At 41.2% G+C, this 17990-nt stretch overlaps 1 protein-coding gene across 3 annotated transcripts in view; it reads left to right on the top strand.

Annotated features, from left to right (window-relative positions):
• LOC136884388 (uncharacterized) overlaps positions 1-17990 on the top strand; it is a 267201-nt gene that overhangs the window by 63959 nt on the left and 185252 nt on the right. For all 3 annotated transcript variants that reach the window (XM_068229938.1, XM_068229937.1, XM_067156526.2), the window contains exons 4-5: positions 3052-3303; positions 12638-12856. In XM_068229938.1, the coding sequence (XP_068086039.1) occupies positions 3052-3303; positions 12638-12856 (471 nt within the window). The remainder of the gene's footprint in view (positions 1-3051; positions 3304-12637; positions 12857-17990) is intronic.

Genomic DNA, 17990 nt, shown 5'->3' with positions numbered 1-17990 from the left:
AAGGCAATCACAGGGAGATAAGGTAACGGGGAATGCCATAAATTAAACTACGCACTCGGAAGATATTCTTAATGGGATTGTGCCATTGTTCGGGTCCATATATAATTCCCATGGTCGCGTGATTTTTTTCTGACTTCCTAAGAGAGAAGAAATATTTCTTTCAGTGTGTGCTATTGAAACGGTGATTCACCATAAATGTGTGCGTAGCGTGCAAAACAAGATCGTGTCTACAACAATATGTAGAGGAATTGTCACTGTGATGGAAAAGTCAACCATGTGGAAAACCAGAAAGTGCAAGTAACCCAGCAGTTGTCTAGGAAGAAGCACATGGCGGCTGCTTTGTGGGTGCATTCGGCACAATTACTAATAGATGAACCAGCTACTTCAAATGTAGGCCCATCCAAATACTCCCAGTATTATCTCGATTTATGTAGAGCATTTGTTTAATTAATTTAATTTAATAAATAAGTAATCCAGGACAGAAATTTCCTAACAGAATACATTCATTTTGAGCCTCCAGACAATTCCACATTAAGGAAAAACTATTTTCCAACATGTTACAAAGAAACTTTACAAAGAATTGGGGCAGCATGTGATTGACGAAACCGCTGATTGAAGTGGCAGAAATGTTGCTGTTGGTGTGTTGAAGAATGACAGAACTGCTTGTGAACGTTTTTATTTGCCAGCGTGTTTAATGAAGGCATACACTTACTTTGGCAAAAACGGTGTAAAACATAACAGCTTGCGTGAATAAAGCAGCCGTAACTTGCGTAGTTGATGCTCTACACACGTTAAGGGATCAATATCCTAAAGTGGAGAAATTAGTCTGATGGCAGAAAAGTCTCAAGAGTCGATCCGTTTTAGAACAAAACCCAGGTCACAGTGGTGTACGCATCCGTTCTTGTGTAAAACCATAGACTAACAGTGCTCTCAGCTTCGCAGGTTAAAGACCAAATATCAAAATTTGTTTTGTAAAATCAGAGGGTTAAAATATGTTCAAAGTTGCTAAAGTAGTGGAGGGGGATCATGTTGCTGACGTCCTGCGATGTGGAGCAATCGTTTTTCAGAGATAATCGACGCGCATTTGTGATGGACAATTTGGAGATGTCCTTTGTTGTTCACTGCAATTCTGAGACTAATATTCCAGCGTGTCATTGGTGAGTATCATAGATGATAGGTTGTTTTTGCTACCGTTAAACAAAACATTACCGTTTTTGTAAATACTGTCATATCTAGTCAGGCACATCAGAAATTAATATACCGTACTGTACTTTTCCGTATGTAGAGGTTCATTTGCCTTAAGAGCACATTTCGTAGCGCCACATTGTAATTCAAAACTTTATATTTATTTACCTCTTGAATGCGAGTGGTTAAACATTTTTATCAAACATTTTTAGGTTTTTTAGAGCATAAAAATCCGCTCCGTTGTGATTATGGTGTTTCTCCAGTCCCCCGAAGTTTAAAACTTTCTGTAGTACTTGAGCTCTTCTCGATAACTCGCTTACCACCAAAGAAAGTGAAACTTACCAAATCTTCAAAAAATGTATTTATCAACCTGAATTTTTTGTTGTTGTTGATTACACAACACATTTTGCGCATTATTCTTGCCAGCAAAGTTCTTCCTGTTATCATATTGTATGCCAAATATTTCAAAGTTTTGTATTTTCAATGAAATAGAATTAAAGGGACACAGACTTACATTTCGCAACTGTATGTTCTCCACGGACCACTTTGCTAACACTGCGACAATGTGTGCTACCTGTGGGATATCGAGGCTTGTGCTGGTCAAATTTCATTTAGACTGACAACATTTCGACGTCGGACAGCGTGATTCACCAGCTCTCAGATTGCATGGAACGAAAAGAATTTCTACGTAATGCAGAAATGGATAACATGGAATTTCGTGAACAGATTACGAACTGAAGTGGAACGATCCGCACCAGGGACACTGCCTCGTGTGATTATGGGAGAAGTGCAGGTGACTTTACAAGGAAGGAAGGACCTCGTGTTTGCTACACCTGATCCTCTTCACGAGGAATGAACTGGTGTGCATAGTTTTAATTTCATATTAAAGTCTGTACTTCCGAGAATGAATGAATGAATGAGTAGTTTTTCTAGCTTTTAGATTGAGTCGGAAACTCTTTCTGACCTCCTGCACACAAGCTTCTGCTCTTCATCCTGCGTCCTGTTGCTCCTGTCAATGAGTGTTGATGTGCCACAAGTAGTCGTATAAACAAGCTCATTCTGGGGCTGGGAAGACAGAGTGAAATGCGGAGATTGTTCCTGTTACCACATTGTCTTCCTGACGTACGTTTGTTGTTGTAACCTGTGGCTTTATTGGAAGTAACTCCAATACAAAATTGATATCTGTAAACAACAGTAATATTCAAATATCATAAATAAGATATATTAAGGAACGGAGTGTTGCTTCATCTTGTTCGTGGCTGTCCAGTATACGGCTGGATTGGGTTGAGTCCTGTGCACTGAACTAGATGTTTTGAGTCTATCACTGATCCAGCCATTTTGCAGATGGTACTCTGTTCCATCGGGTATATTGTGATTCTAGCTTGACAAACAAGTGAGCAGTCACGTCCCATTTCCAATCTGAAGATTGCCACTGCTTATTTTCCCTGCTTGCTTTTATTTTTGTCCCAGAGATCATTTTTTTCCCGTTTCTTTTTTGTAGTAAGTCGGGTGGTTTCTTTCTTCCATTTTTGAAGGGTTTTATTTCCGATTATCTTCTTGACTGACTTAGCTGCCAGAGGTTTTGTTGTCATGTAAGTAGTAGTGCTGTTTTTTGCTATTTTATCAGCCAGTTCATTGCCGTCTACTCCTATATGTGCGGGGATGTAATGTTTCTTTTTAAAGTTAGTTTGTTTCCACCATATATAGTCCTTGATCTAGGTTTAGTAGTTCTGTAGTGATCCAAGACCTTTCTGCACTTTCAGGGGAAGAAATCCTGTCCATCATAAAATGGTATTTAAGTAGTGAAGTGTCAAGTATCGGTGGGGATGGTTGTACTTGACAGTAATCGCCAACATTTTTGTCTAGGTGACGCCTGGTTCGAACGGCATCCTAACCACTCTGGAACTGCTGCTGGCGCCAACCTTGTGCCTCAAGAGGCTGGAGGAAGAACCCGCCGTGGAGAGACAGTGTCCCGCCACGGAGGGCGGCAGGAGAGTGGCGTGCACGATAACCCTATGGGACCGTCCCTGGTCTGCTGAGTCCGGCATCATCCATTCGGCCCCCGTATGCCACGTGGAGGAACCCACTACCTCCACCACACAAGAGCCCGAAGTTAAGGTATGTTATGTTTTAGTACAGCAAATACCATTCGGGACTTCACATTGCAAAAATTCATGAAATATTTCTCATTCTGGTGTTCATTTTGCTGTTCATTTGACCTGTCATCTGGTGTTTCAGAAAAATGTTGGTCAGTGTACCACAGCTCGCTAATGCCGAGACAGATCATCGTGATTTCCATAATGACAGCGTAGTAAACTCGTTACCAAAAGTCAGCCTTATCAATACTTGTATTCGTTAAAATTGTCTCTTTAGAAAAGGGGACGTCATGTTAAAAAACCAATGCACATTGAAATATTAGAACCTTTGTGAGAATTCTTAAAATGAATGTGCTAAAAGAATGTCTTGTTTGAAAACACTGTGCTTCCTTGAATGTGAAGGGCATGTTAAGTTTTAAAGAACATGGGCCTTATATAGCAATTGAGGCTTTCACGGCCAGCATTACAAATCATATCTGGGCTTGTGGGCCTTGGTGTAGAAGCAGGTTTCAGAAAAGACTACGTTCAGTATATGAAGGGTTCAGACTGAAGTTCACAGTGGAATGGAGGGGTGATGCAGTCCACCTCATTATATAGTGCAGGCTGGGGTGCTCTGCAATGCTTGGTGGATGGGGCGGTCGCTGAATGGCTGCTCTTCGGCCAATTATTGAAGCACTAAGGAGCCTGATGAACGTCCACCTGCCGCGGCCATCGTGTCCTCCAGGATTTAAGGCTTTCAGGGTTCCCTTAAGCAAGAATCTGAATGGGTAAACAAAGCCTGGTTTCCAGTCCTGAAAGCTGCGGCAGGTGGACGTTCATCAGGCTCCTTAGTGCTTCAAACACTAGTCGAAGAACAGTCACTCGGTGACCGCAAACCAACCCCCCCAGCCTGCACTATATAATGAGGTGGAATTGCATCACCGCTCCATTCCACTCTCAGCTTCACAGTTAAAGACGTCAGCCAGAACCCTCGATAATGCCGAACCATCACGTGCTCCTACACCAAGGCCCACAAGCCCGGAAAACACTGACGTGATTTACAACATAGGCCTTACTTTGATTAAAACCTTCAAATAAAAGTGCAGATCTCAAAGTTAAGATAATCCAGCAGGGAATCCTTAAGAAGGTTCAAATATTTCAATGTACGTTTTAACATGATTTGCCCCTTTTTTCAAGAATGTCATGAAAGGTCAAATGTTTATTGAATGTTTTTTAACGTATGAGTTTTTTAGTTTAGAAGAGAATGGATGTTTTTACCAGTACTTATTTACCAGCAAATGATGGCTTGAAACAATCCGAAACCTGTAATCGCCAATTATTGTAACTCATCACGAGTAAATCAAGTGTTGAGTAGGTTGACTTTGAATAACAAAGTTTTTGGTAATACGGCTCACAGTGAGGTTTGTAACGAGGAGCTCAGACGCGTGGAAGTTACTGATGTACAGGGAAAGCTGACAGAAATCAAGCTGGCTGGTCACTCTCCAAGGATGCTCATGATCTTTCTGCCCCGCCTCTATTCTCCCGAATGTGTTGAGTTTGCGATCCGTTTCCCTCTGCGTGCCATCAAGTCATTGTTTCAGTTTTCAACCAGTTCATTCAGTGATGACTTGGGAGTCTATCCACCTCAGTGTCTCAAGTATAGAATCAGACTTTCCCCCAAAGTAACTCAGCTTTAGTTCCACAATAAAGACCTCGAGGGATAGATTGCATCTGCAGTGGCATCCCCCTTTTTTAAGGTTCAGCTTTCACAACCGTATGTGATCTTAGTGTACATGGACAAATCGGATCAGGACATCTGAAGACCTTGTAGGCTGCTATTAATAAACGTTCACTAGTCCTGCTTTAGTCCGGACTAACTACGTACCAAGAATACCTAGTCTGGAGATCATCCTCGCACATTTTTTGCTGCCGAGCATTACAAATTACTTGTGAGCATGCGCAGAACTCGTAAAACGGAGCTAGCGCAATGGAGATCTTGTTGACCGTGACTCGCATTTGTATCATATTAATTCGTGCAGACCCGACTGATAATGGATGTAGAAAACAAGGTTTGGGGGACTAACTGGAGCTGAGAGCAAAAAAATTCCTCTTTACATTTGCGGAGAAGAGATTACCAGTGATGAAAAATAAAATCTACTTCCACAAATTCAAATATAAAGTTGATACATTCATTTCCTTTTGAACATAATTATGCTAATATTATCTTCCCAGTTATTGATGATTTTATATTTCATTACTTATAATTTTATAAAATAAAACTTTAACAGCATTTAATAATATGATGACTGACTGGCTACGGGGACAGGAGCCTGGATATGACGCTGATATTGCCGGATGTGTTAGTGGTATTAATGTGAAGGCCAGGGAATTAAGATGATTTCATGCAGAATAATCATGTCAGTTGTTAAAGCTAGCTGTTTATATTGCGACACCCCCAAACAATCATAGGTTATGACGCTAGGCTAGTGTAGCGTCATTGTGGAGTGCGCGCACAAGACAAGTTAAAAAAAAAAAAACCAGATCAAAAAATTTCAGGAAAGAACACATCATGCATACTAGGAAGCTTGGAAGAGTACTGAAACCTACCCATAAAATAAAAAAGGAGAGGCGGGGATCCCAAGGAATTACAAAGCATTTCACCCAAAAAACTACACCAAGATTTTCAAGAAATTTAAAATAAAGATATAATTAATAAATAATATATTTACATGACATTTAAATTGGGAAAAATTAAATAACTGAGAAAAAAAAAAAAAGCTTCTAAGGAGAAACTTGCAAATAATAAAATATTAGGGAGTGTAACAAATATTCATTAAATAAATAATCTAGATATAAATAAATTATCCTAGTGCACCAGTCCCTAGCACAACATATATTTGAAAAATATTTACATTAAGTGAAATTTTAAATTTAACAAAGGAAAAATGGGTTGGATGGCAAATAGGTTTTTTTGACAGGACCTGGGGGAGGATAGTTCCCCACAATACCCACATAAATGAAGGTCACACGACATTTTGCATAAAACTAAATCAGAACACAAATGTTAGCCCAAATAAATAATAATAATTTAAAATTAGAAAGCCATAGAAGGCTAGGGCAATCAAATAAATCACCAGAAACATATTTAAAATGGAACGAGCCCGTTCACTTCACAAGACTGCGACCGAAAAACGAACACGGCTTAAGAAGAAAACAAAATCATTATTATATTCTCGGAGCCACACACAAGTAACTGTTATCGCAGACGAGACAATCCTCGGTAATAATAAATTAAATAACCACCAAGCACAAATAGGACCCCATATCTCTCGCACTAGGGCTGTCCAAGACCCTCGTTTACGTTACGGGTACATTGTTGAATATAAATGCGGGTTTACACAAATAATAAAGTGAAGATCACATTCCAACCCAAGAGATCTTAAAATTTACAAACTTGTAATAATAATAATAATAATAATAATAATAATAATAATAATAATAATAATAATAATAATAATAATAATAATAATAATAATTTTAAAAAAAAAAGTAGATACTAGTGTAAGCGCAGTATTAACTTGAAACACGGTCAAGAGAAGGTCGAAACACACGAAAGGACGCACACCCATAAACACAAATGCTAGCACAAAACACGGCCACGATAGCAAATAAAATAATTAAATATATATGTTTTAAGATAGAAACCGGACATGCATCCAAGACAAAGCACAGAAAGATAGAATAAAACCCAAGGGAAAAACAAATTTAGATGAAAGCAACGGAGAATTTCAGCGGTTACCTATGTATGACACTGGCCTTCAGCATAGCACACAATGCTCTCCTGAAGCAAGATGTCACTCCGGAAAACTTAGATACAATTCACATTCAAATTAAAATACAAATAGAATCTACATGCTACACACCAATAAAATAATATTAACACAAATAATTCATAAGGCGTACTTACAGGAATAATATTCATGCCTAGATAACTCACCCGTGTTTCGAATTACTACTGCACTTACCCGTAATAAACTAAAATAAAATGCTACATATTTGCACTCACATAACAATAATAAAATACATAAAAAGGTTTAAAGTACACAATTCCCCAGGTTGGGGTAGATCTAGGTCCTATCGTATGCCGGAAGGCAAATTCATTGTGTTAGCAGCGGCAACACACGCCATCGCTCCAATCCACGTCTGCTTTCAAACAGTCCTGACTGTAGACAGGTGCACTTCACTAACCGCCGCACGCTGCGACACAGTCTTGCATTGGTATGCGCTCTATTGAGAAAGTCCAGTACACAAAATGGAGTTCAAATGAACGCACACAGATAGCGTAAGAGTTCGTGTTGCAGTACACAGTACAATTAAACCCACTAGATATAACTTGCAAGATTATTAGATGCTGTCATGTCCCAATAGCCATACGTACAATGAGTAATAATTTTGTGTCGCTATTTCCAGCCGTGTGCAGCCCTTGTAAGGCAGACCCTCCAATGAGGGTGGGCGGCATCTGCCATGTGTAGAGAACTGCGTGTTATTGTGATGGAGGATAGTGTTATGTGTGAGTTGCAGGGATGTTGGGGACAGCACAAACACCCAGCCCCCGGGCCATTGGAATTAACCAATGAAGGTTAAAATCCCCGACCCGGCCGGGAATCGAACCCGGACCCTCTGGACCGAAGGCCAGTACGCTGACCATTCAGCCAACGAGTCGGACATACAATGAGTAGTTTACAAGTAGATTAAATGTCCAGTGCGCCCATGCACTAAAATTATCAGAGTCCACCAGATACGGAGTTTAGTCATCCAATTTGTCAAATAGTGTTGGATTCCAGTCTCATATGGGTATGGTATTATCACAACTCGGTATACTGGCACCTGGCTGAGAATGTAGAGTTCAGTAGCAGAATGCCTAATTCACAAAAGATTACTTGTACCGATAAGGCACACAATTTAGGCATATGTCACGTAGACGGTTGATTGTCCAAATTATATCACATTATAAATGTATTTTACGTAATTACGCCTCAGTGTTTTGAAAATTTTTAAATCCAGTGTCGCTTGGTACGCCGTGGCTTCGGGGCTGCTGTGCCCTTGGGCTTGGTTTGGTTTACTAATTTTATTAGCTGAACATTTAAAGAAAACCACCCTTTTCTGTTAATTTGCGCGTCTTCCCCTCCAAGATTTTAAACTGAATATGGTCCCAGTGACCTAAAACAAATTTAGAAAGATGATTGCGACCGATGGGGTGAAACCTTGTGCCCTCACATAGCCTACGTCTGTCCTCATGTGGTGGACAGCGTCATATGTCTTCACTCCAGAGAGGCTTGGGATTTAATCCAGGCATTTGACACACAATCTGGTGGTTAGAAATTGTATACCACCACCTCCCTTATCCTGCCGGCCAACATTCTGATAGTAAAAATATTTTCAATGAACGGGACTCAAACCACGGTGTCAGACCGAGTTCACAAGGCTACCACGCTAGCTGACCTATACAGGATGTTACTGCAGTCCATGAACTAATACAATTCAAATAATTATTTGAGGAAACTGAGTAACATTGTGAAACTTTCTCATTGCTCTTCTTGAGCTGGAAACTTTATGTAGTGAGGTAAGTCTGGTGCGTGCGTGCGTGCGTATATAGGTTAGGACGCACAACTGCTATCAGATCGTTCCTATTGGTCTTCGTAAAAACTGGTATCATCGTATTTCAGGAGATAATCGGTCGTATTCCATACATTTTCATACGTCTTCTCAAGTCCCTTATTTTGTGAACTTCACGTACCACGTCCATATTGTGGAAGTTTACGCATGGACCAGGACTAAAGCAGGATCATCCTAGGAATAAGAAAAATGTTTGTCTGCTGTTAGTCAGACTGTTCTGTTCGTCTCGTCACTAACGTTAAGATTCCCATGTGGAATAGCACCCACGGTTTACCCTGCCTGTTGGAAGATGGCTCAGTCTAATGGTATTTGAAGGTGTTTAAATATGTCAGCCTTGTGTGGATAGTTTTACCGGCAAGTAAAAGAACTCCTGCAGGACTAAATTCAGGCACCTCGATATCTCCAAAAACAAAAGTATTTAGTGGAACGTAAAGGGAATAATATTATTATTACTTCATATTCTTCATAGTCATCATTCAGATGTAACCAGTGATAGGGAGGCCACCTTCTCCGTTAGGTCTAACTTAGAAAATTCCTCTCATGTACTCATTTTGCACTTTGTGTAATTCAGTAAAAGCTCCTTCTGATGACACAGCACAGGGGAACACAATTACAAGTTGAAAAGCTGGCAAAATCTCTCAAAGAACTTGTTATATACGCTACTACATTTGAGACCCAACCCCAGCAAAACTCAAGTTTGTGCCTTTCATCTACGTAACAAAGAAGAAAACTGCACGTGGAATGGAGAGGAATAGTTCTTGAACACTGTTAAACACCAACGTACCTTGGTGTCAGAGCACTGTCAGAATACCAGAGAAAGGGGTGTGCACTAGGAATATAATTAGAAAACTAACAGGCACATCTTGGGTGCACATCTGCCCTGACCCTCTTCCTATCACCTGCTGCAGAATATGCATCACCCGTACGGAGAAACCCTGCGCATGCTAAGCAAGTAGATATTACAACTCCAACAGAAAATATCTATCCTATCGCAGGAATCTCCCCTCCTCGCATAAGAAGTGAAGTTGAACGTTGGAAGCAATCAACCGATTGCCCATCAAATGCAGCGCGTTAGACTCAGGTCAAGGAAGAGTTTTTTAAGAACAACCATACCCCTTGTTGATACGCCAGAAAAACTAAGGAGTGAACTCTGGTAACAGCAAGGACGTAATCCATCCCCGAGTTTAAAGAAAGAACTTTCTGCAGACAGGTGTTTCAGCTAGGTGACATGACCTGTCAGCATTTACCACCTCCGTGCCAAAACATTATTTAGCAGAGTATCTGGACATGGATAATAAATCTCTGTACTGTGCAGAACAGAACCCAGGCTGGCATTTTCTCATTTGCAAATAATACACCATGGTCCACCATCGGAATGTTGGCCAGCAGGGTATCACTAGATTTCATACCAAAAGCCTGGATTAAATTCCAAACCTGTCATATGGAGCGAGGACATGGTGATTTCGTCTGTTGGATGGAGACATTAAGTCCCTTCCAGTATCATATATCACGTCATTCTTTTCATCTCATTAACTCCTCTGCTGACGTCAGGAAGGGCATCTGGTCATGAAAGTTCGCTACGAAGATCATTACAAGTGACAAATGTCATTGTATTGAGCGGGTGAAAGAAACAAGAAGAATTGTATTAAAAGACAGATTGATCCCGCTTCATACGCGATGGGACAAGTTGGCGTCCTCAACATGTAATGCTCCTTGTTTCCGCTATCTGCTGTCAGATTTTTTAGCAAATCAAATATGCGGCTTATTTTTATGTCTGGAATTTGTTTCTTTGTTAGTCATTTTCATTTCCCCGTGTCCAGCTCCTGCCAGATGCCTCTCCTTCAGCCCAGTCCAGTCTTCTTTCTCTTGTACTGTTCTTGACAGAGTCCATCCCTCTTAGCCTCTAACACTTGTTCCCTCCTCCATCCTATCACTATCTCTTTTCTGACCTCTGTCTCTCCTTGTCCTCCCACTGGCCTCAATTTTACTCTCATTTACTGCTGACACATTAATACAGGGGTAGAGAACATCTCATAGGAGCTTCTCTACCCAACTATTGCACTTCCCAAATATTTGAGGTATTGAACAACCCTGATACTAACGATTCCATCTCCTTCTCTTTCTCCACATGTGATCACCGCTGTTTTGCTCTTCTGTACACATTGATTGATTGATTTTAAATTATAACTGTCCTTTTTTGTTTGGTTTGATAATATCCATACGACATAGAGTTGGTAAATATGTAAACTCCTAGTGTGTCTGACACACAGCATTTGCAGGTTAAATGTATTATTAATATGTTGTTTCAATGGGGAATATTTTATTGTATCAGCAATATCTTTCGTTCATATAAACAGAAGAGAATTTAAATAAAATGCTTACTTCCCTGTGCCTCTGGAATTTGTTGCTCGTCTTTGATGCTGGCCACGTTCGATGCTAGTTATTGTAAAATAAAAATATGGTGAAACCTTATTAGTGCGTTCCTTATTAACACATTTTTCCGCTTAGCACGACATAAATTCAAAGTCCCTATTCTCATCATATTAAATCTGTTTAGAAATACCTTGCTTATCGCGTCACAAATGTTTGTTATTACCGCTTTGTACAATCACATTTTTCGTAGTCCTGAAAATGTTGTTTGTCGACCGTTGTGAAAGGAATGTGATTTCCAACTCGAGTAAGAAAGAGCCATCGCTACAGTTGTGTGGTAACAGGAAAAGGCCTTGAATTCCTGAATTTCACAGGGTAAAGTTGCACCTTCGGGAAGCAAGCTGTTAGCCTGAGGAATGTTCAGTTTTGCTTGTCGGTTAGCAGCGAGATTGCTGAATGACACAGTGAGCCTGTTTCTGCTTGTATTTCATTGAGAAGTTAGAAATTGATTTTGTATTGATTGGTATTTGTCGCCTGATAGGAACATAATAGTCTGAAGTTGAGTAGCATAGTGCATATTTGTCTTGTGACAGCCTAGTTATGGATTCGGAAAAACTTGTGAAATTCCTTCCTAATGAAGACGGAAAGTGGACTGGCACCCGCATCTTTAAGCGTGAAGAGGTAGAACTTATGTTGAAACTTCCACCTTTGAGATTCAACTTCGAGTAGGTCAAATCAAAGTTTCAAAATGGCAGCCAAAGTTGCAGTTGCACATGGCCGAGTGAAACCTCAAATTAATTGTCTAAGAGTGTGACAAGAAAATAATGTTGAATAAGCCACTAGTCTGAAATTAAATGCTTCTACTAACATTTGTTTGGGTGTGATCCGCAATGATAGTTTATATTTTCATGGCACCCATGCATATGTTTTCATACCTTTCAGTTCACTGTTACTTTATAACTCGCAGCAGAAAGGGTTTTTCATATTTGTTATCTTGTGTTTTTCACACCTTTTAATATTTCCTTCTCATCTTTAGAAATGGTAGATATAGTTTTCATTGTACCCACGGATACACGACGTAAAATGCTGTTGTGTCGGAAAAAATTGTATCTAGTCTTTTTGTACCCCTGTTGGTTAGTTTTTATTCGTGTATTCAGTAGTACCGTTTTCTCGCTTAACACATTCTTTTTCCTCATCCCCTGGAGAAATGTTTTAATGAGGTTTGATTATACCACAGTGTTATTTCTTAGAGCGTTTGATACAACCACGGAATGACACTTAAAGATCACCTGACAGTAATGGCAATTAAAGTACGTGTTTATTCCTTTCAGGTCACAGCATCTGAGGTTGAAGCGGCGGAAGACAGGCAACCGGTCGTTGAAGAGCCCTTTGTGACACACGAAACATACTGCCTTGGCTGCCCGACGGACTTGAACGTGGAGTCTGCTGGCGTTCGGGACCTGGCCGAGGAGTCTCTAAACCTGCTGGACGAGGGGACGGGCTCCATCTACAAGCACGCCCTGGTGCGGATAGTGAAGGCTCAGAAACAGGTTCGTTTAACACTCATGTTATTTATAATGTTAGTGGAGTACAACTGGACATATTCAATTATGAAATGAAGAGGTTTCAATGTAAGGTAAGGGTGTATTCTGCCCAAAGGCAGGTCCGAACCTCCGCAGAGGTGTGCCTGAGCTGGAGTTTACGTGTGGTAGGGTGGCCAGTTCCTTTCCGCTCCTCCAGCAACAGCGCGTGGCAACCGATCCAAATCTTGACCACGCACAATGTTGCTTAACTTTGGAGATCTCACGGGATCCGGTTACAGTGTAGCGAAGAAATGCTAAATATTAACATATTGGGACAGCTTCAAATACCTAGCAAGTGAAGAAGGCTGTGCAGAACACGGCTCTACAGGCAAGTGAATTTTACTGGAATGTATGGAAGAAGGTGACAGGGTTGTAGGCGAGATCCCGAGACACAAAAGTGAGTTGTTATTGTTGTTTGGGGTTTATGTTGATGAGGACAACAGTTACTAATGCAATACGTTTCTGCAGGAGACAAGAAAGAAGAACGTGTTAAGCAGGAAAATGTACTGATGAATATAGGAATAAAAAATCTCCAACAGGGATATGGAAACACTGGATAGACTACGGCATTTTACGTTGTGTATCCACGGGTACAGTGAAAACTATAGGCCTATCTACCATTTCTAAAGATGAGAGGAAAATATTAAAAGGTGTGAAAAACCCACATGAAACATGTGCACAGGGGCCAACAAAAATATCAAAGTATCATTGCGGATCACACACAAACAAATGTTAATATCAGCCTTTTATTTTGGAGCAGTGGATTATTTAACATTATTTTCTGATCACACTCTAAGACGATGAATTGGAGATTACACTCGAACACGTGCAACTGCAGGGCATGACTTTAGCTGCCATTTTGAATCGAACAAAACTTCAACTAACTTGAGTGATTGAGTTGAAACTGGAAGGTGCGACATTCAACATTCGCGACCTTTGCGCGCTTATGCATATGCCAGTCCACTTTCTGACAGATTTTAATTTTGTCTTCATTAGTAAGGACGTTTTCCGTATCCATTACTAGGCTGTCACAAGACAAATACACTCCACGCTAGTCGGTTTCACACGATGATGTTCGTAATCCAGATATAGGCTACCCTTCACTAAATACGTTTCTAACTTCTGAATGCAATGCGGAATACATGCTGCTAACCGGCAAGCAAAACTGAACATTCCTGAGGCTAACGGCTTGCTGCGTGAACGCACAAGTAGCGGCAGCTCTTACCCAAGTTGGAAGTCGCGTTTCTTTCAGAAGGGATGACAAATGCAGTAATATTTTCAGTCTAGGAAAAATGTAAATTAGGAACACACTAACAAGGTGAATACGGAGATGTGAACATGTAGGACGAAGCTCTCTCCTCATCAGCGCCAGTTCTACATCCACCGAAAATCTTGATCGGGTGAGAAGAACACGGGTAGGGAAAGGGAAGAAACCTAAGACAAATACAGGTGGTAAACAAACAGGAACAGAGGACGAACACAAAAGGCAATGGGGTAATAAAAGTATTTAAAGGTGCAAACAGTTGATATAGGTGTTGATTCCCGTTGGGAACCTGAAATATTTGTCCTGAATGAGTAAATTTATAATACCAGTATAAATGGTCCGTTATTGGACATTATAAATTTCCCAGCTAACTCATTCCTGGTTGCCAGCGTTTTGCCCCAGTGTGCTAAGTTGGGTTCATCAGTGGTAAATAGCACACCCACCAATATTTCAGGTTCCCTGTGCGAATCAACATCTGTATCATCTGATGGCCAGGCAGGCATCAATTTTTGGTAATGAGACAGTCTCTCATAGTGCATTGGCACTGCCGGTGGCTCCAAGTAGCCTACGCAGTAGCCTCCATGGTATGCACTAGCTTTGTGTCTTGCTCGGTGTGCTATTTACCAACTGATGAGCCTTACTTAGCACACGGGGGCAAAACGCTGTCAACCAGGAATGAGTTAGCTGGGAAATTTATAATGTCCAATAACAGACCATTTATATTGCCATTAGGTACAAACAAGTCGTAGGTCAGTGTGACAACACTCAATGAGAGTACATCTGTTTGAAGTCGGGAGTCATTATGTGTTCCTTTCCTTATTCCTGTCTCTGTCTAGGACTATTTGACACTTCCAGTATTTGAAGTACTCCAATAAACTGATGAATTATGGAAGAATTTGCATGTCAGTTGCAGTGTTTCAAGTCTGCATCAACCAGTAGCACTCGCACGGCGGGCCATGCCCAACATGATTTTCTACCTATATAACTCCTTTGTCGGGTTACGCACGCATGAATTACAGGTAGAGTAAGTTACTGCCATCTTTCAACGACAATTTGAAGCCATGTATTGCTATAATCTCTTTAAATCAGGCTTTGTGGGTGTTCCGAACTCACCTGGTGCTGGTTCATACATATAGAACAATGAAAGGTATTTAATTACACATATACTAATTTATTAACATCGTATCTACTCATGATACATCCGTTTAACATGTCGCTCACGCGATGGATTTGATATTCACAGAGTTTATCCGCGCAACACATTTCACCACAGTTCCTCTAAGGCCGCCATGCTGCTTCTTTACAACTGACTCGGTCACACGATTGCACGCGAAGGTGCCCGATCACTCCGAGACAGGCTACCCCAGGAAGTGGCGCTCTGTTCAATCACAAACATGCCGCCACATTTAACAACTACAAGAAATGTTGAATTTAAATTGAACAAATAGTCATATTATGAGGTTCTTTCACCCTCAGTACATATGCCGATTATGAGACACGCACAGCTTCAACCCGATGTAACTTAGCAAAAATTTGTTCAAACAATGAAGACTAAATGAACAAATTCAAATCCTACAATAAAAAGTACAGCTCTAAACACAAACAATAAAGGACACTGATCATTATCAAAATCTTACAATACAAGAGCAAAGAATTTAACACCAACACGAAATGAGACACTGAATGTATTTGCAAGTATCAGTCTTGAGCTGGCAATGGACGTAATTTATGTACAGAGGGCCTTGTGCGAACGGTAACCGTACGCACTCATCCATCCTTCCCAGGATGAGTTTCCTCGACTGTTGCATGTCACCAAGAGAGAGGAGGAATATTGTCGATAGTTGCTGGCTGACTCGTCAACCATTTCTGCTGCTGTTGTAAGCTATTAAGGTAGTCATTAGACCACTGTCTGAATGTAGCGGCTTCTGGAAGTATAACCATCACTAAGGTCAGGTTCAGGGAAGGATAGCAGGGGAGCTTCGATCAGAAAGTGGCCAGGAGTTCATCAGGGTCATCTGCGAGTCTAACGATCGGTCGTGAGTTTAGGCAAAGTAGGGTAGACATCTCATCATACGTCGAGCAGGCAATGCCAGCAGTTCTTCACAAATGATGTTTCATGGATTTCACTCCAGCTTCCCACAGTCCCCCGACGAATCGGGCGGAGTGAAAGGCTGCGTTGTTCAGCATGTCTGTCTACCACTGCTGAAACTGGTGCACTTTCAACAATACATTTCTAGCTCCTACAATGTTGTCACTATATAGGTTTATACACCTCCCCGTCCTGGCTGCGAATCTCCGTAAGGAGGCAATGAAGGCCTTTGTGGTCAAGTCACAAACTAATTCCTTCGTGCAAAGGCAAACGAACAATGCTACGTAGCATTTTACCTTGACCTTGGTCCTGGTTGCACCCTGTTTAAACGGGCCAGTCTAGTCGACTCCCGATGGAGTCACTCGAGGAGAAGGTAGCTCGTAGTCTGAAACACTTAACACATTTGTGAACGACAGCCCGTACCATTTTCTTTATGCTCGCTACCCAATATCTGGACCTAAGTGAAGCACCAGCATGTAGCAGTCGAACTGCTCGTCAGCCACAATCAACTGGGTTACATTATGATCTGATGTCTTTCTGCAAATGGTTTCAAAGAGTTTTGTACTCGTAATACCTCTTTCCCATCTAGGAATGGGTTCAGATTTCTTATTGAACTTTGTGGTGAAACTCACAAGTTTGTCTTCAGCTTGCCTATTTCCCTTGCGAATGTCACACGTTGAGCAAGCTCCTCTGCAGATTATGGTCTTACATTGTGTCTTCTGAAATTAAACACAAATCTGTTGCAATAAGCCATCACCCTCTGTAGATGACGGAGACCTTGTCGTGACAGGTGGAGTGGCACTAACTAAACAATGTACCGTATCCCTTCTTTCTGGAAGTTCGTTTGCAGTGTCGTTTGAATCCTTAGTGGTCCACCTACTTGCTGGTCCATGCCACCCGTTGTAGGCTGAGTGGTCCAAAAGAACATCGGGTGGGTTGGTTTCTGACGTAACACGACCCCACTGTGCTCTTCCAGTCAACTGCTGTATCTCAGAGACACGATTTGGCAACGAACGTTTTTCATCTCGTCGGTTCAGCTGCAAGCCACGAGAGTACTATTGTAGAGTCAGTCCACAAGAAAATGTTGTCCATTTTCAGGTTCAGGGTATTGGTAGCCTTATCAACCAGACATGCCAACGAAAGAGCCCCACACAGTTCTAATCTAGGTAGACTCTCTTGTTTCAGAGCAGCAATTCTGGATTTCGAACGTACCAAATGTACCAAACTTCACCGTGTTGATTGGTACTGCGGATATACACACGCTGTGTAGCCCCGTTCAGAAGCATCTGAGAAGCCGTGAACTTGTATTTGGATTACTCCTCCCGTGCAAAGAATCAACCTGTCGATATGAATGTTGTTCAGTGCTGGAAGATCAGCCCTCAAGTAAAGGAGATGGTAGTCTTTCATCCCATACTAGTTTTTCTTTCTACAACTGTTCCATGAAAACTTTACACATCACGATTACTGATCCTATCAGCCTAGTGGATTAAATATAGAAGCTATTATTGAAAGCACCTTTCGTTTCTCCTTGATGTGGACCTCAAACTGGAACTTGCCACAGCAATCCTAGCATATTGATGTTGTCTTCCTTATCAAATCATAGGGGTAACTGTGATATTCTCAGTTCTGCTGGTATCATCTCGAGTACAGGGGAGTGATTCAAGGCCACTTGCGGAGCAGAAAGCTTCTGCGTTGCAGCAACTCTTGTAGTTCTCCTCACAGCTGTATAGCATTTCCAACTTTATCGC

This window comes from Anabrus simplex, chromosome 12 (assembly GCF_040414725.1).
Source record: "Anabrus simplex isolate iqAnaSimp1 chromosome 12, ASM4041472v1, whole genome shotgun sequence".
Taxonomy (NCBI): Eukaryota; Metazoa; Arthropoda; class Insecta; order Orthoptera; family Tettigoniidae; genus Anabrus; species Anabrus simplex.
The sequence above is the reverse complement of the archived record's forward strand: the minus strand, read 5'-3'. Positions and strand labels throughout refer to the sequence as shown.